General features: G+C 42.2%; 2 protein-coding genes across 4 annotated transcripts; one reads left to right on the forward strand and one right to left on the reverse strand.

Moving 5' to 3' along the window:
* The first annotated feature begins 1,802 nt into the window (after window positions 1–1,802).
* LOC120024232 (protein phosphatase 1 regulatory subunit 12B-like) lies at window positions 1,803–10,970 on the forward strand. Of its 3 annotated transcripts, none has more exons than XM_038968436.1 (7): window positions 1,803–2,180; window positions 5,137–5,153; window positions 5,367–5,478; window positions 5,863–5,967; window positions 8,564–8,623; window positions 8,969–9,042; window positions 10,505–10,970. In XM_038968436.1, the coding sequence occupies exons 1-6, from the start codon at window positions 2,073–2,075 to the stop codon at window positions 9,038–9,040; spliced, it is 474 nt and encodes a 157-aa protein (XP_038824364.1). In that variant the 5' UTR covers window positions 1,803–2,072; the 3' UTR covers window positions 9,041–9,042; window positions 10,505–10,970. The 3 variants fall into 3 exon arrangements, with proteins under 3 accessions (XP_038824364.1, XP_038824357.1, XP_038824371.1); XM_038968429.1 differs by having other exon boundaries at window positions 8,969–9,019; XM_038968443.1 differs by lacking the exon at window positions 5,863–5,967 and having other exon boundaries at window positions 8,969–9,019.
* Window positions 10,971–15,151: 4,181 nt separating this feature from the next.
* Window positions 15,152–26,267, reverse strand: LOC120024255 (synaptotagmin-2-like). The gene is made up of 8 exons (XM_038968453.1): window positions 26,066–26,267; window positions 25,702–25,862; window positions 22,558–22,686; window positions 20,560–20,727; window positions 17,296–17,463; window positions 16,983–17,100; window positions 15,846–15,979; window positions 15,152–15,367 (listed from the first exon to the last, which is right to left on the reverse strand). The coding sequence occupies exons 1-8, from the start codon at window positions 26,265–26,267 to the stop codon at window positions 15,152–15,154; spliced, it is 1,296 nt and encodes a 431-aa protein (XP_038824381.1).
* Window positions 26,268–27,067: the final 800 nt, after the last annotated feature.

Below are 27,067 nucleotides of genomic sequence, written 5' to 3' on the forward strand. Positions count from 1 at the left end.
CTCTCTCCCCCTCTCTCCCTCTCTGCAGTTCCCCTCCTACCCTCTCTCTCCCTCTTTGCAGATCTCATTCCTACCCCCTCTCCCTCTCTCCAGAGCCCTACTACCCCCCTCTCTCCCTCTCTCCAGATCCTCTCTCCCGCTCTCTCCCTCTCTCCAGATCCTCTCTCCCGCTCTCTCCCTTTCTCCAGATCCCTCCTGCCCCCTCTCTCCCTTTCTCCAGATCCCTCCTACCCCCCTCTCCCCCTCTCCCTCTCTCCAGATCCCCTCCTACCCCTATTTCTCCAGATGCCTCCTACCCCCCCGCTCCCCCATTCCCTCTTTCCAGATCCCTCTTAACCCCCTCTCTCCCTCTCTCCAGATCCCCTCCTACCCCTATTTCTCCAGATCACTCCTACTCCCCCGCTCCCCCATTCCCTCTCTCCAGATCCCTCCTAACCCCCTCACTCCCTCTCTCCAGATTCTTCTACCCCCTCTCTCCAGATCCCCTTCTACCCCCCTCTCTCCCTCTCTCCAGATCCCCTCCTACCCCCTCTCTCCAGTTCCCTTCCTACCCCTCCTACCCCCCTGTTTCCAGATCCCCTCCTACCACTTCTCTTTCCCTCTCTCCAGATCCCCTCCTACCCTCTCTCTTCAGATCCCCTCCTACCCCTCCTACCCTCCTCTCTCCAGATCCCCTCCTATGTCTTCTCTCTCCCTCTCTCCAGGTCCCCTTCTCCCCCGCTCTCCAGATCCCCTCCTACCCCTTCTCTCCCCATCTCTCCAGATCCCCTCATACCCCTTCTCTCTCCAGATCCCCTCCTACCCCCCTCTCCCCCTCTCTCCAGATCCCCTCCTACCCCTTCTCTCTCCAGATCCCCTCCTACCCCTTCTCTCCCCCTCTCTCCAGATCCCCTCCTACTCCCCTCTCCAGATCCCCTCTTACCCCTTCTCTCTCCAGATCCCTTCCTAACCCCCTCTCCCCAGATCCCCTCCTATCTCCCTCTCTGCAGATCCCCTCCTACCCCCTCCCTCCCTGTCTCCAGATCCCCTCTCTCCAGATATCCTCCTACCCTCTCTCTCATTTTCTCTAGATCCCTCCTACCCCCTCTCTCCCTTTCTCGAGGTCCCTCCTTCTCCCTTTCCCAGATCCCCTCCTACACCTCCGCTCCCTCGCTCCAGATCCCTCCTACCCCCCTCTCCCCCTCTCCAGATTCCCTCCTACCCCCATGTCTCCCTTTCTCCAGATCCCCTCCTAACCCCCGCTCCCTCTCCAGATCCCCTCCTTCCCCCCTCTCTCCCTCTCTCCAGATGCCCTTCTACCCCCTCTCTCCAGATCCTCCCCTACCCCCCTCTCTCCAGGTCCCCTCCTACCCCTCCATATCTCCCTCTCCAGATCCCCTCCTACCCCTTCTCTCTCTCTGCTGTTGCATCATGCCACCACTAATAAGGGAATACTGGCAGCCATGTTTGTGAGGCTGTGAAATTAGATTTAAAAAAGACGGATTACATTTTTTTATTATCTTCATAACAAATTCCAATGTCCAACAAATCCATATTAGTCCATAGCTCAGACCAAAGGGTGATTAAAGAAAGAGGGGGAAAGAGAGACTGTGAGGCAGAAAGAGAGAGAGCGAGAGGCTGTCAGGCAGAATGAGAGCCGAGTGCTTTACTTTGATGTTTTCATTTTTGTTGAATCACCACAGTCCAGAGAGTGCTCTCATTAGCGGCACTGCTGTCAAGTCCCAGGCAGTGTCCCTCCCCATACAGTCTACAGCACCGCCCAGCGCCCACCCTCTTCCTCCTCCACATCGCCCTCCCTTTTGCTACTCACCTTCCACTCATCTCATCTCAGGATCACTCAACATCACCTGGAGTGAGATCACACTCCTGACCACAGCTATTTCTGTATCATTAGAACTCTATTATTTTGATCACACTCCTGACTCTGTCCCTTCACCACCTTCATTCACATCACAGGGATTTTAACTGTGTGTCACTGGATTGTTCATGCAGTAGACTTTTGGAATCAAGTTGGTTGGACTGGACCTCTGGACCCCACTTGAACCTCATGCCGTGGAGAGTAGCCTGCAGCGATGTCATCTCATCTCTCCCCCCGCAACGCAAAGGATCAGCCACGGACAAGAAAGTCATCCACTGATTCGTCTCCCGCTAAACCCTCGCCGACCTCCAGAAGCCTCAAAGTAAGAACAGATTACTTCTCTTTTCTATGGGCAATAACAAGGAGACGCCTAGGCTGCCTTTTGGAAACATTGCCATGTGTTGAAAAAAGCTGTGGATCAGATAAAATGCCATGCTTGACTTGTAACTTTAACCATTAGTTTGGAGCACTCCAGACTAGCCAAGCACTATGTTGATGTCTAATACCATAGGTGTTATGGCATACTGTTCATGCTTTTAGTGGAAACCATTGTAATTGTTTCATGAAGATTGTAGTGAGCGATGGTGATTAGCCCTCTTGAGCCAAGTGGCTTATGTGGGAGAAAATTTGACTAAAGAAATAGGAAGTTTCAGAATCAGCTGCATGGATGTAACTATTCAAATATCATTGTAAAACACATTAAACATACACAGTGTACTCATACACAGACTCTCTCTCTCTCTTTGTGAGGTCCAGAATCCGTCCAATACAGTCTCAGCATTTTCCTCCCACGACAGGTCATATAAGTGTCAGATAACTTTTGAGTTTCCATGACATCATCAGCTCCAAGCAATTTTTTCACAAGGCAGAAAGTTGCCTCGGAATTTGACTGAGAGGAGTCCTGTGTAACTTAATGAAATGACAAAAGAGACAGCTGACATATATACAACTCAGATTGTCATTGAAGATAGTTATCTGACAGGATCAACTAGATCAAACCCTTTCAGAGGCATGCGTTCAAGTGGGTCCCCCTGATATCACTCTGGACAAGACTCAGCACGTTCCTGCACACAAGCCAGCCGGGAAAACAAACAGGAAAATGTTTAATAAGTTTAATAAGAAGTTGATCTCAAATGTTTACTCAAGCAGTGATACGATATATATATATATATTTATATATATAAAAACAACCATATTCTTTACATCATATATATATATATATCACATTTTCTTCTTTGGAAGAGCTAGTCAGCAGAAAGGAAGTCCCCCATTGGATCTAACAGAGTAGGAGGGGAGCACAAAGAAAAACTGGCCTGGTCCAAAAACAACCACTAGCTCCTACATTCTGAGCACTGGTGTGAATCTGAAAGGATTCTATTGGTGTAATGATATTGGTGTAATGATTAATCAATACAAGCCTACTAGAGAACCAGATGGACCTACAACCATATTATTTACATCATCCAACTATTTTTGATCTACATGAAATGCCTATGGGTTAGATGTTGTAGGGGTTATTCCTGACTGGGTCTGGTCATGGTGGAAGGGTTGGGTATTATAGGGGTTATTCCTGACTGGGTCTAGTCATGGTGGATGGGTTAGATATTATAGGGGTTATTCCTGACTGGGTCTGGTCATGGTAGATGGGTTAGATATTATAGGGGTTATTCCTGACTGGGTCTGGTTGTGGTGGAGGGGTTAAATATTGTAGGGGTTATTCCTGGCTGGGTCTGGTTGTGGTGGAGGGGTTAAATATTGTAGGGGTTATTCCTGGCTGGGTCTGGTTGTGGTGGAGGGGTTAAATATTGTAGGGGTTATTCATGGCTGGGTCTGGTTGTGGTGGAGGGGTTAAATATTGTAGGGGTTATTCCTGGCTGGGTCTGGTCATGGTGGAAGGCTTCGCTGAGGCATGTTAGACTCAGAGCAGGCCCTCTCCATCACAGCCCAGCTTCTCCCAGTGCCAGATCCAAGCAGAGCTTCAGGAGGTAAGCCTTGTTAATGATAACTTACAATGGTTCCAAACACAAAGACAGACTCTTTAATAAGAGAGAGCTGACAGTGTTGACACAGACGGAGAGAGAACATCCTGAGAGCTTGTTGATGTCTGATGGGAACCATTCCTGTGTGTTTATACATGATCCTTCTAGAGCCCCTTGAACAATTCAGGTGAATTTATATCCGTCTCCATAGAGCCTTACTTGGTGTGTTATGTCTAAACACTGCAATGAGTTCTTATGCCTGTGTGTATGACCTTAAGTTTGTTTTCCAGACTTCAGTTCAAGTCTCTTTTATTCTTGAAGCAATAATAGGCGAGTGCACACAAAACAAGAACATATTTATGTAATCGTACATTGTTAACTAAATCAATTGACGTAATTTATGGATATCACAATGTTAAGCAATGTTTTAATGCCTTCACTCTTGCTCACTGTTGCATACCATGGCGTAAAAGCCTAAATATTTGGCTTTGAGGGCTGAACTCCTGAAATTGCCTGACAAAGTGCTTGCTCGTCATGGTTCCCTGGACACATAGAAAGCGGCACAGGCTTGAAAACGGAAGCAGGCTGTCCTCTGCAGCCTGAGAACACAGAGGTCAGGGGCTGGCCCAAACACTGTAAGAGAATCACTGAGGACATTTTCTAGCGGGAATGATTATGTCTGCAGTGGAACGCATCTCCTATTTTATCCTATAGTATTGTATCTTGTATTGTATCAGGAATAACCTTTTCAACTCTTCTACTGAAATAAATCCACAAGGCAAGTGACTGAAGTAACAAATGCCCCGAACATTACTGCCATTGCCAACATTGCCATTTTTGCGGGAGTGTCTCTTTAAAAACAGATTCATATCCCCTGTTTCCAACCCTTCAGCAGGCAATAACCGTCAAGATTCCCAAGCTAAGCCGCTGCCATAGTTATTACCTTTTTTGGATGTGTTTAGCTTTATCTCTGGGTCTCAGTTTGTACATGTGACTGTTTCCACTGTCCTTCTCTAACTTGGCGTGAGTATCGAGTTTCATCCCAAGATGCTCTCTGCTGATATCCACATGCTTGGCTGCAGGACAGTGTGAAGGTCTTCTGTTAGAGTCTTCTATGAGAGTTCATAACTAGGGCCATGGGGTTTTCTTTATGCATACAGGACACAAAGTCCTTTTACAAAGTGCTCATCTTGACAGCTCTGCTGTCAGAAGACATTACACCTCAGAGTTGCAGATCATCCAAAACTACTCATGTTCTATGCATTTTGTAAGTGACATATCTTCTCTGTTTGTTTTCAGCATGAAAGAGTGTCCAGGTAAGATGCTTTCAACTCAATTAACTTCATCAAAAGACACAGGTGTGCTTTAGATTTTCACTATCAGGCACTGAAACATATCCTAACAGCCATTGGTCACTCAGGCCTCCATTGCAACTGATTGTTATTACAATTAGGGTCAACGGTACATTGATGAATAAGCTCTGACACAGTGCAGTAGTTTCAGGTTCAGCTGTGCAATCTTACCCTCAGACTGGACTCGTCTGGTGCTTACGACCGCGAGGCCTATGACGCTCGAAGGGAAAACAGAATGGCAGCACGGAAAAAAGCAGAGGAAGAGGCAGGATGCACTGACTATAAGAAGGTAGAAAAATTGCCGTAGTTTGCTAATGGTCTGATATAAATCTGTTATGTCATGATAATGACATTGTTTTGTAGCCCTTATGACTGTGGCTTCAAGTACAGTGTAACCCAAAATCCCCACAACTGGTATTTCTTTATGAAAACAATTATTTTAAAAATATATTTACATGGTATTTCATTGCACTGTTGAGAGGTAGCTCACAAGTAAGCATTTCACTTCACTGTTTACATCGCGCTGTATCCTGTGTATGTGACAAATACACTTTGATTTGAATTGGAGATCAGGCTACATGAAAAACACAACTTGTTGATTACCTAAGTCAAATTATGTGGCATGTTATGATGTTCTGGGTCTGAGTTTGCTGTGGGATCCTGTGCATCACAGATGTACGAGGAGGCCTTGTCTACCAATGAGAGACTCAAGTCCAGGCTGCAGGGCAGCAAACAGGAGCTGGTATTGGTGCAGACTCAGCTGGAGAGAGTCACACAGGTGATTATCCCCAACTGGTATTCATCCACCACACAAAATAGTTCCCCAACAAACAGTCATTGTAAACATGAAAAAAATGTAAATTGTTCCTCAACCAGTGGTTGACTTGGGCAGGAGCTCACTGGAGCTGTGTAACGGCACCTCAAATGTTCTACTGCTTGAGCTACTGTTCCTCTTATAGAATATTAGCTCAAAAGTATTGTGGAGCTGCTGCACCTAAATCTACGGTAAACAGCACCGGCACTCAAAATTAGTTCCGGCAGTGGCGGTTCTAGACCATTTCAACTGGGGGGCCAAGCTGGGGCCAGTTGTACTGTTAGAGGGGCCAGTTACATTAGACGTTATTGTTGTCATCGTTCTCTTCACTGCATTGAAGGCATTAGCAGGCAAAAGACCATGTTCATAATCATCATTGTTGCCACTGTCTAATAACGGATGTAAAAAAAGAACGATAGCAAAAATTAGTTATGTAAAAATTATTTCATACTCCACATTTAGGGGGGCCACAGGGGGGTCCAAAATTGTTGCCCCCCCCCCCCCCCAGAACCGCCACTGAGTACCGGAACCTATTTCAGTCCAAGTCAAGCGCTGTCTCCAACAAACCATCATCCTAAACATCAAATGAAACTGCAGATATCAGATGAAGAGTCCAATGAAGAAGTACAGTACATTCGGAAAGTATTCAGATCACTTGACTTTTTCCACATTTTGTTACGTTACAGCCTTATTCTAAAATTTATTAAATACACGTTTCCTCCTCAATCTACACACAATACCCCACAATGACAAAGCAAAAACAAGTTTTATAAAAATGTGCAAATGTATACAAATTATAAAACAGAAATACCTTGTTTATATAAGTATTCAGACCCTTTGCCATGAGACTCAAAATTTTACTTAGCTGTATCCGGTTTTTCATTGATCATTCTTGAGATGTTTCTACAACTTGATTGGAGTCCACCTGTGGTAAATTCAACTGATTGGACATGATTTGGAAAGGAAAACACTTGTCTATATAAGGTTACAGAGTTGACAGTGCATGTCAGAACAAAAACCATGCCATAAGGTCGAAGGAATTGTCCGTAGAGCTCAGAGACAGGATTGTGTTGAGCGACAGATCTGGGGAAGGGTAACAAAAAATTTCTGCAGCATTGAAGGTCCCCAAGAACACAGTGGCCTCCATCATTCTTAAATGGAAGAATTTGGAACCACCAAGACTCTTCCTAGAGCTGGCCGTCCGGCCAAACTGAGCAATCGGGGGAGAAGGACCTTGGTCATGAAGGTGACCAAGAACCCGATGGTTACTCTGACAGACCTCCAGAGTTCCTCTGGGGAGATGGGAGAACATTCCAGAAGGACAACCATCTCTGCAGCACTCCATCAATCGGTCTTTATGGTAGAGTGGCCAGATGGAAGCCGCTCCTCAGTAAAAGGCACATGACAGCCCACTTTGAGTTTTCCAAAAGGCACCTAAAGACTCTCAGACCATGAGAAACATGATTCTCTGGTCTGATGAAACCAAGATTGAACTCTTTGCCCTGAATGCCAAGCGTAACATCTGGAGGAAACCTGGCACCATCCCTACGATGAAGCATGGTGGTGGCAGCATCATGCTGTGGGGATGTTTTTCAGTGGCAGGAATTGGGAGACTAGTCAGGATCGAGGGAAAGATGAACAGAGTGAAGTACAGAGAGATCCTTGATGAAAACCTGCTCCAGAGCGCTCAGGACCTCAGACTGGGGTCAAGGTTCACCTTCCAAAAGGACAAAGATCCTAAGCACACAACCAAGACAATGCAGGAGTGGCTTCGGGACAAGTCTCTGAATGTCCTTGAGTGGCCCAGCCAGAGCCCAGACTTGAACCCGATCAAACAGCTCTAGAGAGACCTGAAAATTGCTGTGCATCCTGACAGAGCTTGGGAGGATCTGCAGAGAAGAATGGGAGAATCTTGCCAAATACAGGTGTGCCAAGCTTGTAGCGTCATACTCAAGAAGACTCGAGGCTGTAATGACTGCCAAACGTCCTTCATCAAAGTACTGAGTAAAGAGTCTGAGTACTTATGTAAATGTGGTTTCAGTTTTTTAGTTGTAATTTGTAAAAATGTCTAAAAATCTGTTTTTGATTTGTCTCTATGGGATATTGTGTGTAGATTTGTGAGGGAAAAAAACATTTAAATATATTTTAGACTAAGGCTGTAAAGTTAAAAAATGTGTAAAAAGTCAAGGGGTCTGAATACTTTCCGAATGCACTGTATGTGTCTGTTTGTGCAATTTTATTGCTTATCATTGTGATTTCCAGTGTACAGTTCTTGTCAAATTCATGGTGGAATAACTCTTCCATATCCTACTGCAATGACCACTGCACAATAGAATCAGGAAAGTTGCAGGAGTGGTAAGAATGTGACAGGTTATGCAAGGAAGATGCATTGGCTGATTCCAGAGGTAAATGCTTGGGAGGTGTTATTTGTGAAGTACGGTAGTATGCTTGTGAGGTGACCATGGTTTTTATCAAAGATATATATGAGAAATGTCTGCTGGCTTCAGGGATTGTGCTCTTCTCATTGTCCCCATTTTAACCATGGGCTTTTGCATTGCAGAGAAAGATAACAATGACTGAAAGGTCCAATGAGAGGTCCATGCTTGAGACAGAAAAACGGGTGAGATCGTTATGTCCTTGAATGTTTGCTTATGCCCTTTTAACTTCTCTCTTGGCCTGGTACAGCATGTCTATTCAATATATGTTATTTTAATAGCTCATAGGTCCAGTCATGGTAAGGCTGGTAGTCATATCATGTTCAGTCTCACTGTGACATGTCTCCTCTCCTCTCTGGGAGCCTCATCATGTTCAGTCTCACTGTGACATGTCTCCTCTCCTCTCTGGTAGCCTCATCATGTTCAGTCTCACTGTGACATGTCTCCTCTCCTCTCTGGGAGCCCCATCATGTTCAGTCTCACTGTGACATGTCTCCACCATTGTGACATGTCTCCTCTCCTCTCTGTAGGAAACACGTGTCCTGCAGAAGAAGATATCAGACATGGAAGATGAAGTGAAGGTATCTGTCCAGTTGCAATAACGGTGAATTTACTGAATTGATACTGAGAGATGTCCAAGGTCTGACCAATTTGGTGTCGTTTTCTTGTGGCTTAAAGCCAGTTCTTGTACTTCTTGAGAACATCTCCAATAGACTAAACCTAGCCACAGCAGAGACAGAACATATTTCCAAAACACAGTCTCCACAGGAGGCCTAGCCATCGCAAAGTTGCCCTGCAGACAGACAGAGCAAGCTGCTGAACAGGGAATATCCCTCTGGGACGTGCCTTCATACTGTAGTGTGTCTGTCTCAAACCACACCCTGTTCCCTTTATAATGCACTGCTTTCTGGTCAAATGTGCCAGTTGCGATGCAGCCTGAGTCTCAAGCCAGCAGTGACAAAGCATAAATGGTGTGTGATGTGGTATTCTAAGCTGACATCATTTGCCACCATTATGTCATCATTATGCTCCGTTGGCTGTGAAATGTGTGAGTGCATTGATTTATATTCATGGAGTGAGTACGCCATTGGTATTCCTCCACAATCACTACTGCCACAAGCGTCTGCTGTGTTCCATACAGGAGGGTACAGACAACAACCTTTTGTTGTCTCTGAAAGAGAGGTCTCAATAAAGATGGAACACTGAACTGAAAATAGACAATCTTTGTGGGAGAACATTACATGTTCAGTTGACTTGGAGGAGAGGTTGGTGATGAGTGTCGTTGTCATTTGTTCTGTGAATCAAACTTGAACTGGATTTGTTTACATTTACATTTACATTTAAGTCATTTAGCAGACGCTCTTATCCAGAGCGACTTACAAATTGGAAAGTTTATACATATTCATCATATTCATACATATTCATGTTTCACCTACAATGTTTCAATAACCCTAACCCCAACCATAACCCTAACCCTAATCCCAACCATAACCCCAACCCTAACCCCAACCCTAATCCCAACCATAACCCCAACCCTAACCATAACCCCAACCCTAATCCCAACCATAACCCCAACCATAACCCCAACCCTAACCCCAACCATAACCCCAACCATAACCCCAACCCTAACCATAACCCCAACCCCAAACTAACCCTTAACCCCAAACATAACCCCTAACCCCAACCATAACCCTAACCACCCCTAACCTCAACCATAACCCTAACCACCCCTAACCTCAACCATAACCCCTAACCTCAACCATAACCCTAACCCCTAACCTCAACCATAAACCCAACCCTAACCCCAACCATAACCCTAACCCCTACCATATCCCCAACCCTAACCCCAACCATAACCCCAACCATAACCATAACTCCAACCCTAACCATAACTCCAACCCTAACCTCAATCATAACCATAACCCTAACTTTAACCCCAACCCTAACCCCAATCATAACCCTAACCCCAACCCTAACCCCACCACAACCCCAACCATAACCCCAACTCTAACCCTAACTCCAACCATAACCCTCTCTGTCTGCTTGTTGTCTGCTGTCCTCCACAGGTCCAGACAGAGCTGAAGAATGAGAACCAGAGACTGAAGGACGAGAACGGAGCCTTAATCCGGGTCATCAGTAAACTGTCCAAGTGAGAAGAGGAGGAAAGGGAAGAGAGGAGGGGATGATACTGCTTTATTTCCCATGTTTACACCCACTTCTCCAACCCCACCACCCCCACCAACACCCCCACCAACACCAATAGTCTTCACACGCAGTTTGCATATTTGCACATTTTTTGTATTAATTTATGGATTGTTATAATGCATAATTATATAATCACAGCACATAATAATACCGTATGAATGTCTGCAAATGTTTAATCTATAAGCTGATGTAACAGTTTATATATTATCACGTTTTGTATCACTATGTGACATTTGAAATGTTTTTTTCATTTTTTTGTTTACTCCATCACATGAACAGTCTCCTACGCCTTGTATAAGTTATTTATAAAGATTTTCTATGCTGCAATCCAACGCAATCTCTTGTATTCAGTGTCATCAACTGGTCACGTGTGGTAATGCATCATACTGCAGAGGCCTACAGTATATACTGTAATGTGAATCAGGATTGGTACACATTTGTAAGGGTTATAGATTATATACATTGTAATTCATATAGTTTACATGAAGTAGTGAATTTGAAAAGAGGAGGGAGTGCGGAGGAGGAGAGGAGGGAGTGCTGAGGAGGAAAGGAGGGAGTGAGGAGGAGGAGGAGAGGAGGGAGTGAGGAGGAGAGGAGGGAGTGAGGAGGAGGAGAGGAGGGAGTGAGGAGGAGGAGAGGAGGGAGTACGGAGGAGGAGAGGAGGTAGTGAGGAGGAGGAGGAGGGAGTGAGGAGGAGAGGAGGGAGTACGGAGGAGGAGAGGAGGGAGTACAGAGGTAAGGCAGAGGGGTACAGTTCTTTGGAATTCTTGTAGTATAATGGCCATGGAGGATCAAAACGCTATGCATAAAGAGGAACCATTTTTCTTTTTTAAGCAGCAAGGTCGGCGGTATTGCATTGTGAATGTAGCTCTGCACTGTTTGGGTCCGCCCCGTGCTCAAAAGAGTTCCAAAGGCCCAGGAAGACGGGGATTTAGTTGCCTGCATTGCAGTCATTTTACAAACCCACTCAGTTTCAGTTCACAGAGGAAACGTTAGAAGAACACAGACGTAATTGGTCCTATTGTAAATACAATTGGAAACATTTAAGGCAGACAAAATGATGGTTGTTGCTCAAGATACAATAAACACAAGTAACACAGGACCAATCTATAAAACGATCTTAATCAATCCAAGTACACTCAATAGGAGGGATAGGGAAAACAAGTCAGGAAGTAACAGTATTAATTTATCACCACAATTAAACTAATATTCAGAGTAATAACTGCCATACTGGAATGGAGGTTATACTGAATGGTTTGTACAAATCAGATCTTTAGGCCTTCTTGCAATTGGAGTATTCAGAGCAGATGTACTGTGTACTGTGACAGTGGAAAGGAGCTAATGCAATCGAGTGACATGTTGCCACATTTTGCTGCTACAGGCTCTTTATGCTAACGTTTAAAAAACAAACATTGTTTTGCATTCCATGTGCAAATGATACGAATGACTGAAGGTTCATTTTAAACTCTTTTGAACATAAGTATGTATATGATCATCACTAAAAGCCAAGCAGTCATATGATTTCATAAATACAGAGGCATGTACATCTTACAATATCAACTTTAAGTCATACCAATAATGTTGGTTAACATGACCACTATCATCATGTTAAGTACATATTTCAATAAGCAAAACATGCATTATACAGTGTGAGGTGAAACTCCAACAGAACTGGTTCTGGTGACGATAGATGAACAAATATCATCATTTTTGACCTGTTCTTGCACAGGAAAGGAATCAAGTGTGAATCAGCCGCTCTGTTAAAATATCTCTATAAGGTTTTTAAATGAGTAGTAATATGCCTTTGCTCAGAGTATAGAAACTTAAGCTCAAGTTGTATGGCTTTACTTCTTATGTTAATCAACATACACAAAAATACATGTTTAACTGTTATGTTAAGCAATGACACCAGTGAATGACAGCAAGCAGAGGACTACTCAGGGTACAGATATGGAGAGAGTTATTGAAAGGGGGCTACAAGTCCATGCTTTGACTCCTATACAATGAGCTATATCTGATAACATGAACCTGGGACTAAACAATCTAACGTTAAGTACGGTCTAGTACTTGGACTTAAATTTGTGTAGTACTGTAGTCTGACAGTACTAGAACACTGGTCAACCCAACACAGCAGATTCAAATCATTTTTGATAAGACGGTGACTACCACCTCCGGCAGGATACATGAAGGAAACACTTACAGTACTTATAATTACAAAGCAAAGGAGCTAGTAAATGTTCCGCTTTTGCAATAAATACACAATAAATCCTGGCCATCGAAGACCATGCACACATACAAGTGAAAGCAGGAAATGTAAGTAATATTGCATTTTGACTTGTAGCCCCAGCATATAGTCATACATTTCAGGTTGTCCACTGTAGACATATATAAATAAAATACAAATTAAGTAACACTGTTGAAATTCAGGCAAGAAAATAGCCTGTAAAATCAACATATACTATGCAGACATATGTTCAGTCCTATTATACCCTTAACGGAAAATACATCAAATGTGCAGTCAGTGCATATTTTTCTCTCCATTTTATTATCAAAATGACATTGGACACAAACACACATACACACTAATTATGGTTCCTCTTTAAAACATGCTGCTATTTACAACATTTCATAGATACATGCTGTATTAACACATTTTCTCACTGTATAATGTTTACAGTAGGACGAGAGAGAGGGGGGCATAACTACATATCAATGGACTTATTAGTATGCCAACGTTCCCCCTCCTTTCAGTTTGATCACCTTATACACCATGGCCTCCTGGCAATCAAAATATCAGGATGTCTAACGAACAACGCCCTTGGGAAAAACAGGTTTGAATAAACAGCGGACAATACCACAATGTTTCAGGACTTTGGCGTCTTACAGAAAGGGTTACATACTAAGCAGGTTGCTGATGAGTGCATGGTGCAAAAGTCAAAGCTAACGACATGAAGATAAGCACAAAGCATAAATCATGCTTACTTTACTCTCATTTGTTTCAAGCAAATGCTGCATTTCCGGTTGCTTGATGATGAACTTTTCATCATTACGATGTGAACATCCAATAATTGAATGTATACCCACACCACTACAGTCATCCTCAGCAGAGAGAAATAGACGTTGGGCCTTCATGCAAACACACTTTTAAACTGAGAAAACATCCCCTCCAGTATGTTTGTATCAGTCATTTCAGAGATGCAGAGTGCTTTACAATTCACAGGCAGTGGCTGTAACAAGCATATGGTCCCATCTTATAACATATGTTTCTTTCATCTCGATAGCATTAATGCCAAAAATGTGCTCACAATAGTGTACAGGGTGCAATGTTGTCTTAGTAGAATATGATTGATCATTTTTCTTTATTTTCTTGAACATACATCCTCAACATTGTGTATCTTTGACTTAAAATAGTTAAAGGTCAAATGTGTTTTCAACACATGCTATTAGTAGTAAATATCTCATCACTAACAAAGCATGGTCGTCATGGTTTTGGATGACAGTGATAATTCTTCAATCATCTTTACTTTGGACATGGATAAGTAATCACTTTTACATCCAAGTGGTCAAAGTAGGTCTGCAGCACATTTGCAGTTTCCTTTTGGACTGTGTCATTATGACGTTTGCCAGGGATACAGATTCCCTCAGTGGCACCCATGAATTCCTCCCAGTCTGTGTATCACACTGAAAACACTGGAAGCTGTATTGACCCTGTCCTTAACGGCATCGAAATTAATCATGTTTGATAAATAATAATTAACTGCAAAGCCAAATATCATTTTTGCCACAATATGTCCATCTCTCATATATATGGGAATACATATAATACTAATAATAATAAAACTGGAACAAAATAACATTGCATTGTAAAGTTCTTTCAGAAAGACATTCTGGAATGAATTGCTGCATTGTATTACCTTAATACCTACCATTTCACCTAAACCCTTTCCATTAGTAGACTTAAAACTGTTTTATGTCAGAAATGGCCCAATACTAATCTCTACTGCAAGATATGGCACACTTATGGGTTGAGAACAAGATATATGCTAATGGGAATCAGTTTGGCATGGTTTATGTAGAGCGGTGAGAGCATAAGTAAAGCATGCACAATGTTCTACTAACTAAATGAAGAAGCTATAACCAGCATCAATTTCATTGAGTCTTTCTCCAAACTTTCATTGTCAGCATCTAAGCATCTGTTCCTAAAAAGCATGTTCAAATGAAACACAGATCAATTTATCAATCAATCAATCAATTTATCGCTCAATCTCCCTCTTCTCTCTTTACACTAAATATGTGAAATGCTATGGTGTTGGGAAAAGTGTTGTTTATGTTCTTCGATTTAATTATGAATAAGCTGATATTTTAGATGTTTCTTTTTCTTTGTTCAGTGTTTCAAATAGACATGACAGAATCATGTGGAAATCATGAGTTTCATGCAGAGTAGGGCAGTTGGGGAGGGAGGGTTTCTGAGTTAGTTGGTTAGTTGGTAATCAACCGGACAAGCGAAGTTACTTTTTTGCATTTAAACCTGCCAGTGCCGCATCTATATCCTCCTCCTGTTGTAGTGGGTGCCACTGGGCAATGGGACGCCTGGGGTTAGAGAGCATGTCAGACCAATGCTTCAGACCAGGGCCCGTCGCCTTGCTGCCCACAAATATCTTCCCAATGGCGTCATTCTTGCCAATCTTGTCATAATCAAACACTGTCACCACCACCAAAATTTTCTGAAGAGGAAAGAGAGAAAAACATGTATATGTGTAGTAGATTCTACATGTGTGCACTCACATAGCCATTCATACGCAAACCTCATACAGTAGGTATTAAACTACCAGGTTTTAAAAGAAAACACCACTCAAAAAACTGTCTTTTGGTGTTTGTTTCATTAGTCGACTGTTGATACAGTTCCAAAATGTTAGTTGCAAAATGCATCATAGTGGTATTTTGAAAGTTCTATATCTTGAAAATGTGATTGCTGACAAGCAAAACTATTTTGGAACAGTATCAACAGTGGACCAATGAAACAAATACCAAAAGATAGTTTTGGAGTGTTATTTTCCTATAAAATTCCACTGAATCGTATTGATTTTCTTTCATCATTGAATTGCTGTAAAGCATCAAAGCATAGCGAACATGGAAATGCGGTTGTAGGCCTAGAGAGAAAAAAACAAGAGCAGACCACCAAAAATATGTAGTGTTCTGCACCTGCATCATGTCCATTGGGATCTCAAAGCTGAAGGACTCGTTGTAGTACGGATTCAGTGTGTTCTTCTTCACTGTAGTCTTCTTCTTCTTCAGTTTCTTGCCTCCCTGCAGCAACGCGATCTTCACATAGGGATCTGCAAAGAAAGACCAACAGATATTCAATCTCTCATTTCATGTTTTAAATGCATCACTTCGGTAGAGCAAAAATGTGATGTGATATGAGTTGCTTGCTAATTAGAAAAATAATTCAGAGAGCTCATTAATGCAACATACAGTAGCACAATGTCTGCAAATAAATCAGAGATTCTGCATCACTGAGCTGTTTAATTAATGGCAGATTGACATGCCTGATTGGTTGGAAATGATCTACTGTTATGTCCAGTGGTTTGCCCTACCAGACAGTCCACCCACAAGTTGTTTTAACAGCAGACAAACTGTACATTTTTAGTACTAAAATAGGGTTCTTTGATTTGTGACCAGGGCGGGACCCTTTTTGGGGCTTTGTAGACTCCTTTCTTGAAGGTGCTATTTAGAACTTTAAAAATATATATTATTTCATGAGATGGTTCTGAATAGCACCATACACATTTAACCTCTGTAACAGTTATCTATGAGTAATTGGTATATGATATGTATGATGATGAAGGTAATCAGTTTTTAACATTGTTATGCTACTGTGTTGTAATATGGGGTTGATCATGCTTAATCACTCTCACCTGGGAGTTGTATCAACCTGACTCAACCATGTCAAATGATGAAGTTAGTCCAAAAATATAAACTCGCATATACTTGCAGACCCTTCTCACTGACGGTATCGGACTAGCCACCTCAACAGAACCCATGAACATAAACACAGACACAAGACAGGTAGAATAAAACAACAAAATCATAGGCACCACACAGTAAGTGAAATAATGCAACATAAAGAACAGGATTTCATAATTACCCAGAAGCATCTAGTGAAGGACTGCTTCAACATTGTAAAGAACAATTTGGAAGGGGAGGGTTCTATATATAGAATGGTTCTTTGAGAAGACATGGTTCTACATAGAACCATCACTCACTGCAAAGAACCTTTCAAGAACCCTTTAAGAATCTCAAGAGTAAACTGTACGTCCAGTGGAAGTCTTAACGTACCAGACAGTCCACCCACGTCCATCTTCTTGAGGTTCTTTGCCTCCAGGATACAGACAGTGAGTTTGCCAGCAGTGGGCACGTAACGAAGAGAGATACAGATGTCTCCCAGCTTCTCAGGCTGCATGGAGATTAAGGACAGAGAGAGGGCAAGCACAGAGAGAGCAACGACACAGAGAGGGAAAGATAGACAAAAATGTATATTACAATTGTCAGAGCTTGGCTGTTGTTAATTCTGATGGGGCAACGCTCCCGTCCAACGATGAGCTTAGTTAGATAAAGCTTAGTTAGTTTGTGTTGTCTTTTCAGAGCATACCTCCTCTTTGTCTGCACTCTCCAGGTCCTTCCATTCTTCGATGGGCTGTCCCAGGTCAATGGTGTTCATGGGGATCCTCACCTCTCCAATGATGTCATGCTTGGAGAATCGGTCGTAGTCAAAGACTGACATCACCAGGGTTTTCCCACCGAGCTCATCATATGGTAACTGAGGAAGGAACACATCAACAACAACAACACCACCACAACACAACAACAACACAACTGGATTATTAAATATGAATGTGACCACATGTCCCTACTGTATACTATTTGAATTGTTAACTTCTTATGGCTGCAAGGGGCAGTATTGAGTAGCCAGTTAAATGGTGCCCATTTCAAACGGCCTCGTACTCAATTCTTGCTCGTACAATATGCATATTATTATTACTATTGGATAGAAAACACTCTCTAGTTTCTAAAACCGTTTGAATTATTTCTCTGAGTGAAACAGAACTCATTCTGCAGCACATTTCCTGACCAGGAAGTGGAATGTCAGAAATCGATGCTCTGTTCAACTTCCTGCCTATACATGGGCATGATACGTAAGAGTCTACGTACACTTCATACACCTTCCCCTGGTTGTCAAGAGGCGGTGAGAGAAGAAATTTCGTGTTTATCTTGGTCTGAGGTGGAATTAAAGCTCTTTGTATGACGTGACCGTCCATTTCCTGTTTCTGGAGCGCGCGAAAGGGGACATGGATTTGCCTTCTGTTTAGCTGTTGTTATGGACGACTAACATCTCCGGTTTAGATTTTATTTGATACATGTGACCATATCATCGTAAAGTATGTTTTTTCAATATAGTTTAATCAGATTATTGAAATTTTTTCGGGAGTTTTGCCGTGTTCTGTTCTCTGACTTTGTTGACGTTGGAGAGATCCGTGCCACTTGGCAAGTGCCCATGCTAAATGATGAGGGAAATTTGCCGTTCCAGATCCAAACAACGACTGTTCTGGACAAAGGACACCTTGTCCAACATTCTGACGGAAGATCACCAAAAGTAAGAAACATTTTATGATGCTATTTCTAATATCTGTCGTGCATGTGAACTGGTCGTCGGCGCCCAAGTGTTTCTGGCTATTGTGGCTACGCTAATATAACGCTACATTTTGTTTTCGCTGTAAAACATTTAATAAATCGGAAATATTGTCTGGAATCACAAGATGCCTGTCTTTCAATTGCTGTACACTATGTATTTTTCAGAAATGTTTTATGATGAGTAATTAGGTATTTGACGTTGGTGTCTGTAAATATTATGGCTGCTTTCGGTGCAATTTCTGATTGTAGCTGAAATGTAAACTATGATTTATACCTGAAATATGCAAATTTTTCGAACAAAACATATGCTATACAATAAATATGTTATCAGACTGTCATCTGATGAAGTTGTTTCTTGGTTAGTGGCTATTTATATCTTTATTTGGTCGAATTTGTGATAGCTACTGATGGAGTAAAAAACTGATGGAGTAAGAAAAGTGGTGTCTTTTGCTAACGTGGTTAGCTAATAGATTTACATATTGTGTCTTCCCTGTAAAACATTTTAAAAATCGGACATGTTGGCTTGATTCACAAGATGTGTACCTTTCATATGCTGTATTGGACTTGTTAATGTGTGAAAGTTAAATATTTAAAAAAAATATCTTTTGAATTTCGCACCCTGCACTTTGAGCTGGCTGTTGTCATAAGTGTACCGACGACGGGCTTGCACGTCAAACAGGTTAATACAATCTGTGCTATTGATTTTTTTTTTTTTAAAGAAATAAACATCTTATTTTTTGCCATGGGCTGCTGGCAAGACATTGATTACTGACACATCAGTAATACGGCACAATGTCAGCTAACATGCAGCTAATATACAGAGTTTTACAACACAGAATAGGAAAGGCAGAAAATGGGTTAGGCTGAATTCTAATGTGTAGCACGGTTTTTACTCAGGAAACATCTAAGGAGAGATTTGTTCAGCTCTAATGGCACTAAAGCATAATTAGAGTATCTAATATGGGTTCTATTGATTCACTCCAGCCCTTGCAGACCTGGGGCTCTATTTTAATAAACCTTAAACAATGGTAAATCAACAAAAAAATTCACCATGTCATTGGATTTAGGTTAACAGTTTTGCTGACAAAAAGACAACAACGTTGATTCAACCAGTTTTTTCCCAGTGGGATGTCTTTATGCAAATAACAAATACTAGGCTCCCATAAATTGTATTGTATATGTGAGGAACGTTCTCAATAAGCAAGAGATAGCCTAGGCCTACTGTTGATACGGTGTTATAGGACTGAATATTTTGAATATGTTTGGAGGAGCGGGTCTTTGATAACTGGACAAGAGGCTCTCTTTGGATATGGGGATGGATACAAGCCGAAGGGAGTATGCATTGCAGGGTAGGCCTATTTGAATTCTGAATAATGCAAAATATGACAGCAAAATTCTCACAAGTAGACCATTTAAAAACATCTTATGATAGGATACTTGGCTAATGCATGGCCAGGATAAGGAAGACATTTCTGTTGAATCAGCTTTTGTTATGGTAAGGGTAGCCTTACCATAGGGCTTGTTTTTCAATCAAATGAAACGTACCTCTGATATTGCCACCCCTCGCACCTCAGCGCAAGCGAGCTCACATAAGACAGGTAAATTACCAATCCTAGCTTAAGGGTTGGAAAATAGAGTGCTGGCTTTAACAGGTTGAAATTGCCAACGAGTGTATAATACACTAAAGCAGGTCTAGGAGCTAGAAGCTAGACATTCCATTTTCCTATATGACAAATATAAATAAAAAATATATTCTAAAGGCAGGCATCTGATTTCATATACTGTAAATTCTCCAAACTGTTCATGGATGGCCCCTACTCTGGGGACAGTGCTTCCACATTGACACTGAGAGGCTTATACAGTCTCCATGGACCTTATTGAGTAGTACAGGAAGCTGCAGTTAGTACACAGGCAAGAGGGTATATAGCAGGCAGGCAGGCATGGCAAGCCAGAACTGCTCTACACTTTGACGTGAACACAACAAGAACACATCCTGTGACTTCATAATGAAAAATAAATGTAGGCAACAACCACAAAGTCTTATACCATGTAGCATCTTAGGTCTGATTTTTTTACAACACCAAAATTGTTAAGTTAGATTTAGTTTGAGACTCCGCTGTACTAGCCTGACACAATATTTTTGGCAGGATGATTGATACCTTTAATATTCCAACTAACTTCTGTGCAAGTGCAGTCCTGGTATAGAAACTGTGTTATGACTTACCTTGAAAACAAATGACTCATTAAAGACAGGGTTCAGGTTTTTCTTTTGAACCTTGGTGTCAAACTTCTTCTTCTTGTCTGGGAGGACAAAGACCTTGACATACGGGTCAGAGGTACCTCCGCTGTCCATGGAGATAAGATCAGCAGCTTGGAGGATTCCCACTGTGAGCTGTGAGGGGAGGTGAGGGGAGGGGAGGGGGGGCAGAGTGTTCAGGGGTCAGAGACAGCATTGAGACAAACCAACCATATTAGATGAGAAAACAACATACATTCATCTATTCATGTGTTCTTCCTGTCACTGCTGCAGACAAATGCTGCAGCGTTGTTACATAAGCTTGTGGCCTGTTGGCTGACAACCTAAAGCTGCAACAAGAATTATCACAGCCCTTTTAGATGACCAAGATTAGATACAAGATATCCACACTAGAGCTGTCAAATATATTTGCTGCCATGTCATCAGAAAGTCACAGAATATCATGTCACAGTAGTTTTGCATATCTGAAAAAGAGGAACTTGTGCCAAGTATCATTGTGCTCTGAATGATGGAGAGATTACTTATTTTTAAGGTACAGAAATTGATTCAATTAGAAAGAAAGGACCTGCTTTAATGTACATTTTCATCTCAAGCCCTGATCCTGCGTCAGTGATTCCAAGCCCTGATCCTGCGTCAGTGACTCCAAGCCCTGATCCTGGGTCCGTATCTCATGAGGGACTTCCTTATTTCAGAATGACTCTGCATTTCCACTCCTCTTGGACTTATGTCACACTGCCAAAATCCTGCATAGCATTGCACACTCACTGTAACACTGACTCTACCCATTCATTTACAACGATGCTGAATCTACTAGAGAAACCCTCTCATTCCCAGAACCCTGATCTGGATTCACTGGTCTCTTGAATATTTTTATTCATCAACCCTAAATCCAGCAGTTGTCAGCTGTCCCTCCCCAAAACTGTCGCTGCACAATTCTGATGATGTTTTTACAGAGCTGTTGATAAAAGATGCTTGTTTCAAGGTACTTTGAGGGGATGTAGGTATGCTATGTGGAGCATGCCCACAAGGGTCCCACCATGCCCACTGGTTTGTACTCAACAATGCCAAAGCTGAGCTGTAGCTCAGTAAAAAAAAAAAAAGATTTCTAGATGGATGACTCACCACCAGGTTCTTCAGGTCCACCAGTCTACTCTCTGGATATCCATAAGTCTGTCATTTAGACTACTGTAACTATGCCTTTCATTTCTAGAAGATGATAGGGCTGGGCAGGAGTAATCCAGTATTGGAGTACTCGAATGGACGTCAAAACTCAATCTTTAACCACAGATCACCTTTTGTTTCATATACTAGGCACATGTAGGAGCAGCAATCTCCCATCACATCTTTTGCCGCTGCAAAGCGCCGCTGTGACGTCACCAAAGCCGAGCAGGTAACACAGCTAATTATGGTTTCAATGAATGATTCAAATGACTTTTTTTCATGTGGACTGAATATGTAATGCTGCAATTTGATTTCAGTTTATATTTAATTACTCAACTTACTTTTAGTAGTCCTTTTGATTCCTAACATAAGGCTTCCACAAGCAAGGGCCACTGCTGATGTTACTGCCTTTTTGAAGATTGTGTTTCAAGATTGTGTTTCCCACAATATAATATAACTAGTTGATATTACGGTTTCAATAAATTAATGTTAACATTTCACTAGTGTTTTTATTGTCTGAATATATGGGTCAATTTAGTTATTAGGATTTTTTATCTGTAATGGTTATGATAAATTAGACATTGTTGCACACTGTTGGCATGTTTTTCAGTGCGGGCCTTGTGTTCTAAAAATTGTAGGGTTTTTTTATAGTAAAAAAAATCATATTCCCATCCCTGGATGTTGATGGACTCTTACTGATAGACTGACAATGCTGCAAATATTGTATTAAGGTAAAACAGCCTAATACAGGTTTTGCTGAGCAGTGCCTACAAGGATTTAAAGGGGAAAATATTAGCCACTAACCTTACTGTCTTGGAAGTCATAGTCCAGCGAGTACTGCAGCTTGCCAAGTTTCTCCTCCTCTTTCTCTTCCTCCTCTTTCTCCTCCTCCGTGAGGCCTGTCTCGCCTTCATCGTCGTCATCGTCCTGTTTCTGCAGTGGTAGAACACAGGACACAGGGATCAGAGTTGCGGGGTCAGGGGTTATGTGTAGGAGGCAGATGGCGGGAGCCCCACCCACCACAGACAGCATGCCACAGACAGACAGTGGATGTTCAGGAGGCTTGTGTTGTGTTGCATTGCGTTGCGCTGCATACTGTAGCACCAGAGTTTGTTGCGTTGCATTGCCTTGCATTGCGTAGCACCAGGGTTTGCTGCGTTGCCTTGCTCCCGCTTACCTGCTTCTCACCTGGTGGCATAGTGGAATACCATCCTGTCTCTAATGCAACTATGGACTCAGGTATGATGTTTTCTAGTTAATGACTTGAATTAAAAATGTCCTTTGGTGACACAATTGTTTTACCCTTTCTTTTACATCTTACCCCATATTCCCAAGGAACTAGTTAACTGATCCTTCAAAAACAGGGCCTGTATAATCTTACTTGCTTTCTATTTATTCCATTAATGTGTCACCAAGGAATGTTCCTCTCAAGTCAGGTCACCATTTTTCCCAGCCAAATGGTAGCTACAGGATTAAAGGGTATAGCCAGCTATTTGCATAATGTAGAAGCAGTATTTCAGTTAGATAACAGCCAGTTAAGGTAACCCCTATTTCTGACATGTTCAAGTTTCCGTGACTATTTCATCTGCAAACCTGTGCTTTATTTTTTTATTCTCGTTTTCACTCTTCATTGAGTGACAAAGTAATTGGGGTGCAGATGAAAAATATTGATTGATTGGTCATGCGGTTATCATTGCCATCATCATGTCCCACAAACAACCAACCATGCCCTTTTTCACATGCATATATTAATAGTGTTATTTGTGGGTTGCGTTTAAACTATGCCCAATACGTTTCATATTGGGGTGAGTTTGGCATCACACTGTCACATAATGGGCGATACGTTATTTCAATATTTATTTATTTTTCTCTCAGGGTTTTATGGAGCAGACCATAGCGTTCTCATTTAAATTCTCAAAACATAAGTACAAAACATGATAGAAAAGCAAAGGCGCTACGATTTTCATTCCATGAAACCCCCCCTCATCATCATCATCATCTGCCCATGGGCCAGAGAGCATCACCGCGATCCTTCCACCTACCGTAGATCAGGGGTCCATCACAGTCAAGAAACACGATGCACACATAAGAGACAAAGTGAAGAGGAGGAGAGCAGAGAGAGGAAGAGGTTTGAACTTACGACACACCAGAAAACAAACAACACCACCGGCAACACTAGGACGATGAAAAATGACACAGTGATTGTCTGTTCGTTAAAAAATAATAAAAATGTAAACGTCCTACTTCCAGGACCATCTTTCACCATGTGGAGACAATTAATTGTTTTAATAACTGTTACTGGTGAATGGGGCCCTGTTAATGATATTGGACACATTCAGCCTGGAATTAAGCAGGAGCACTTTTCACAGTCCTCCCCTGTTTATTCTGCTTAGTCTGAGATATGGCTCCTCTGATCCATGGGTATCATGTCTATTATCCTTAAGCACGGAGGGCAGCTTACCCTAGCAGTCATCCGTTAATTGGAATGCCACAAAAGACAGGGCTTCATTACCTTCTCTACCCATTACCCAAACCATCACTGGTCCTTTCCCATAACAAATGTGTAATTTTCACCGTATGTCACAATGAAGTACAGCACACATTTTAAAACGACAACAACAACCACATCAAGAGAACAGAGAGGATAGGAGGCTATCGACTTGTCTCCCTAAGTCTGATCTAAGTGCTGCCAATGAAAGATCAGAGGTTGTTACTGATACACCAAGGGATGCATAAAGAGCATGTGTTGTTGGTCAAATCTATGTACAGATGTCAGTTCTTAATTTGTTCACTCTTTTGCTGCTGAGAATTTTCCTGCACCGCAGGAAATTCAGAGTAGTTTTGTGATTTACATAAATTCACAGAAAACCCACACTAACACACGGTTATATTAACAGTATTGCACTCTTGATGTAGCCTACTTTTGGCCAACTAATAGTCCAACCACTGATCAAGCACCATTATGGAATAAACATTAAAACGAATCTGGGTTTGGCCGATTCCAGGAGAATGCTACCTGCCTGAATGCATAGTGTCAACTGTAAAGTTTTGTGGAGGACGAATAATGGTTTGGGGCTGTTGTTCATGGTTCAGGCTCCTTAGTTCCAGGGAAGTGAAATCTTAACGCTACAGCATACAATCACATGTTAGACGATTCTGTTCTTCCAACTTTGTGGCAATAGTTTGGGGAAGGCCCTTTCCTGTTTCAGCATGACAATGCCCCCGTGCACAAAGCAAGGTCCATACAGAAGTGGTTTGTCGATATCGGTGTGGAAGAACTCGACTGGCCTGCACAGAGCCCTGACCTCAATCCCAATGAACCCCTTTGGGATGAATTGGAATGCCAACTGCAAGCCAGGCCTCACTAATACTCTTGTGGCTGAATGGAAGCAAGTCCCCGCAGCAATGTTTCAACATCTAGTGGAAAGCCTTCCCAGAAGAGTGGAATTTGTTATAGCAGCAGAGGGGGGGACCAACTCCATATTAATGCCTGTCATTTTGGAATGAGATTTTCAACTAGCAGGTGTCCACATACGTTTGGTCAGGTAGTGTATTTTACTGTGGTCAAATTAAGATCTTCCATCTTTACGTATTGACCAAAACTTTCCCAAGTTCCTCAAACAAAATAAATTGTTGCACAGTAAATAAAACAGGCAACCATATTGTTATGGAGGAATGGAGTCTGTGGCTTAGTAGGCTAATAATTATAGACGCCCTCTGTCAGCTATCCCGAGATTAATTCCTAGTCCTCTTTGTCTACGTTCATCATCTAAAAATAAATAACTTAACGTACTGATATTCATGTGAGTTTTGTGTTCATATTCATATGAGTTTTATGAGTTTTGTGTTCAAGTAAAATACGTATCCTGAGTGTGATATATGTTATGTCTGTCGGACCTGCATGTACTCTGCGAACTGAGTTTATATGTGGAGCCCGAAGCACCATACCTCGTCCCCTTTCATGTTCTTCATGTTGAGGCCATCTTTTCCCTTCTTGCCCTTCTTGTTCTTCTTCTTCTTACAGCAGCACTTCTTGATGATGCAGAAGCAGCAGGTGAGGATGAGGAGGGCGGCCACCACAGCGATAGCTATGATGGCCCAGGAGGGCACTGCAACACACACAGGGGAGTTACGAGGAAAAAAACACTACTATGTAAATACCTCAATATGGGTTGTACTCCTATGAGATCACTCCTATGAGATCATCCAGATTTAGGATTCTATGTTCCAATGTTGTTCCATGCATAGTACATGAGTTATGAGTCAGGGTTGGGAAAAAATAAAGTATTTTGGTTAACCAGGGAAGACATACATGGGATCTTATCGATCTCGTTCATGAACTTGCTCTTGATCTCTTCGAACATGTCGTTCTTGGAAACTGTGCCGTTGCCTGGGGGTTCAGCCACGGTGGTGGCGATGGCGACGGCTGGGGCCGCGGTCATAGTTGCGCCGGTGCCCGTGGGCTCTGGACCCACCATGGCCTCAGGCTTATTCTTGAACAAGTTCCACTTCATCCTCAATGACTAGGCCACACACACAGTCCCTGGGGAAAGTCACAGAGACACAAAGAGACGGTCAGTTGCCATCACCAGCAGCACAGGGAATGAAGTGTGTAACCTTTGGTATAACACACAAACACACACACATCAAAAAGACATGTATTTCATCACTCATTACCTATCGCCATACATGTATCACTATCATGGCAATGTTTAGGGAATTAAAAACAGGCATCTGTTAGAGATTCACTTCAGAAGTTAGATTAGTCCTCTCTGGCACTCCACTCCAATATAAACAATTTAGTAGCTGAGTATTGGTTTTCTGCACACAAAGAAACAAAATGGAGGATGTACAATTCTACCATGTGACCCAACTCAATTCCTTAGCAATGTGTCAGACAGTAGAGCAGCACAGTGACAAGGCTGGAGTGGTTTGTATGGAAATGGAAATGATAAAAATGCCAGCCGGTAGAACTGCATCCTTAATGTACTATAAACTCCTAAATGGATTTAACTCAGGGATGAAACGGCTAATCTCAGTTGTTTGAGGAATGAGACACAGTATGTTAATATTACATGAATGTCAATGAAATAACATTCTGTCAATGAGGCCCTCAGTCCCTTAAGAAAGCCGATATTCAACATTACAGCATTACATCACGGTCCGTTAGGGATGAAATAAAAATGAATGGTTGGAGTTAACACGTCTTCTACTTGAGGTGGAAAACGTGCCAAATAAATACGAAGGCTCCCTTTCCAAAATGTGTTCCAAAGAGGACTATTGTCCATTTATGATGCGGGATCTGTTCCCTCTG

The sequence above is a fragment of the Salvelinus namaycush genome, chromosome 2, assembly GCF_016432855.1.
Source record: "Salvelinus namaycush isolate Seneca chromosome 2, SaNama_1.0, whole genome shotgun sequence".
Classification (NCBI taxonomy): domain Eukaryota; kingdom Metazoa; phylum Chordata; class Actinopteri; order Salmoniformes; family Salmonidae; genus Salvelinus; species Salvelinus namaycush.

Coding starts and splice junctions, on each gene's coding strand:
- LOC120024232 (XM_038968429.1), top strand. CDS start 2,073: ATGTCATCTCATCTCTCCCCCCGCAACGCAAAGGATCAGCCACGGACA. Junction 5,479..5,862: donor GATGCACTGACTATAAGAAG/GTAGAAAAATTG, acceptor TGTGCATCACAG/ATGTACGAGGAGGCCTTGTC. Junction 9,020..10,504: donor ACATGGAAGATGAAGTGAAG/GTATCTGTCCAG, acceptor TGTCCTCCACAG/GTCCAGACAGAGCTGAAGAA.
- LOC120024255 (XM_038968453.1), bottom strand. CDS start 26,267: ATGAAGTGGAACTTGTTCAAGAATAAGCCTGAGGCCATGGTGGGTCCA. Junction 25,863..26,065: donor CGAGATCGATAAGATCCCAT/GTATGTCTTCCC, acceptor TGTGTGTTGCAG/TGCCCTCCTGGGCCATCATA. Junction 15,980..16,982: donor GGACGTGGGTGGACTGTCTG/GTACGTTAAGAC, acceptor CTTTCTTTGCAG/ATCCCTATGTGAAGATCGCG.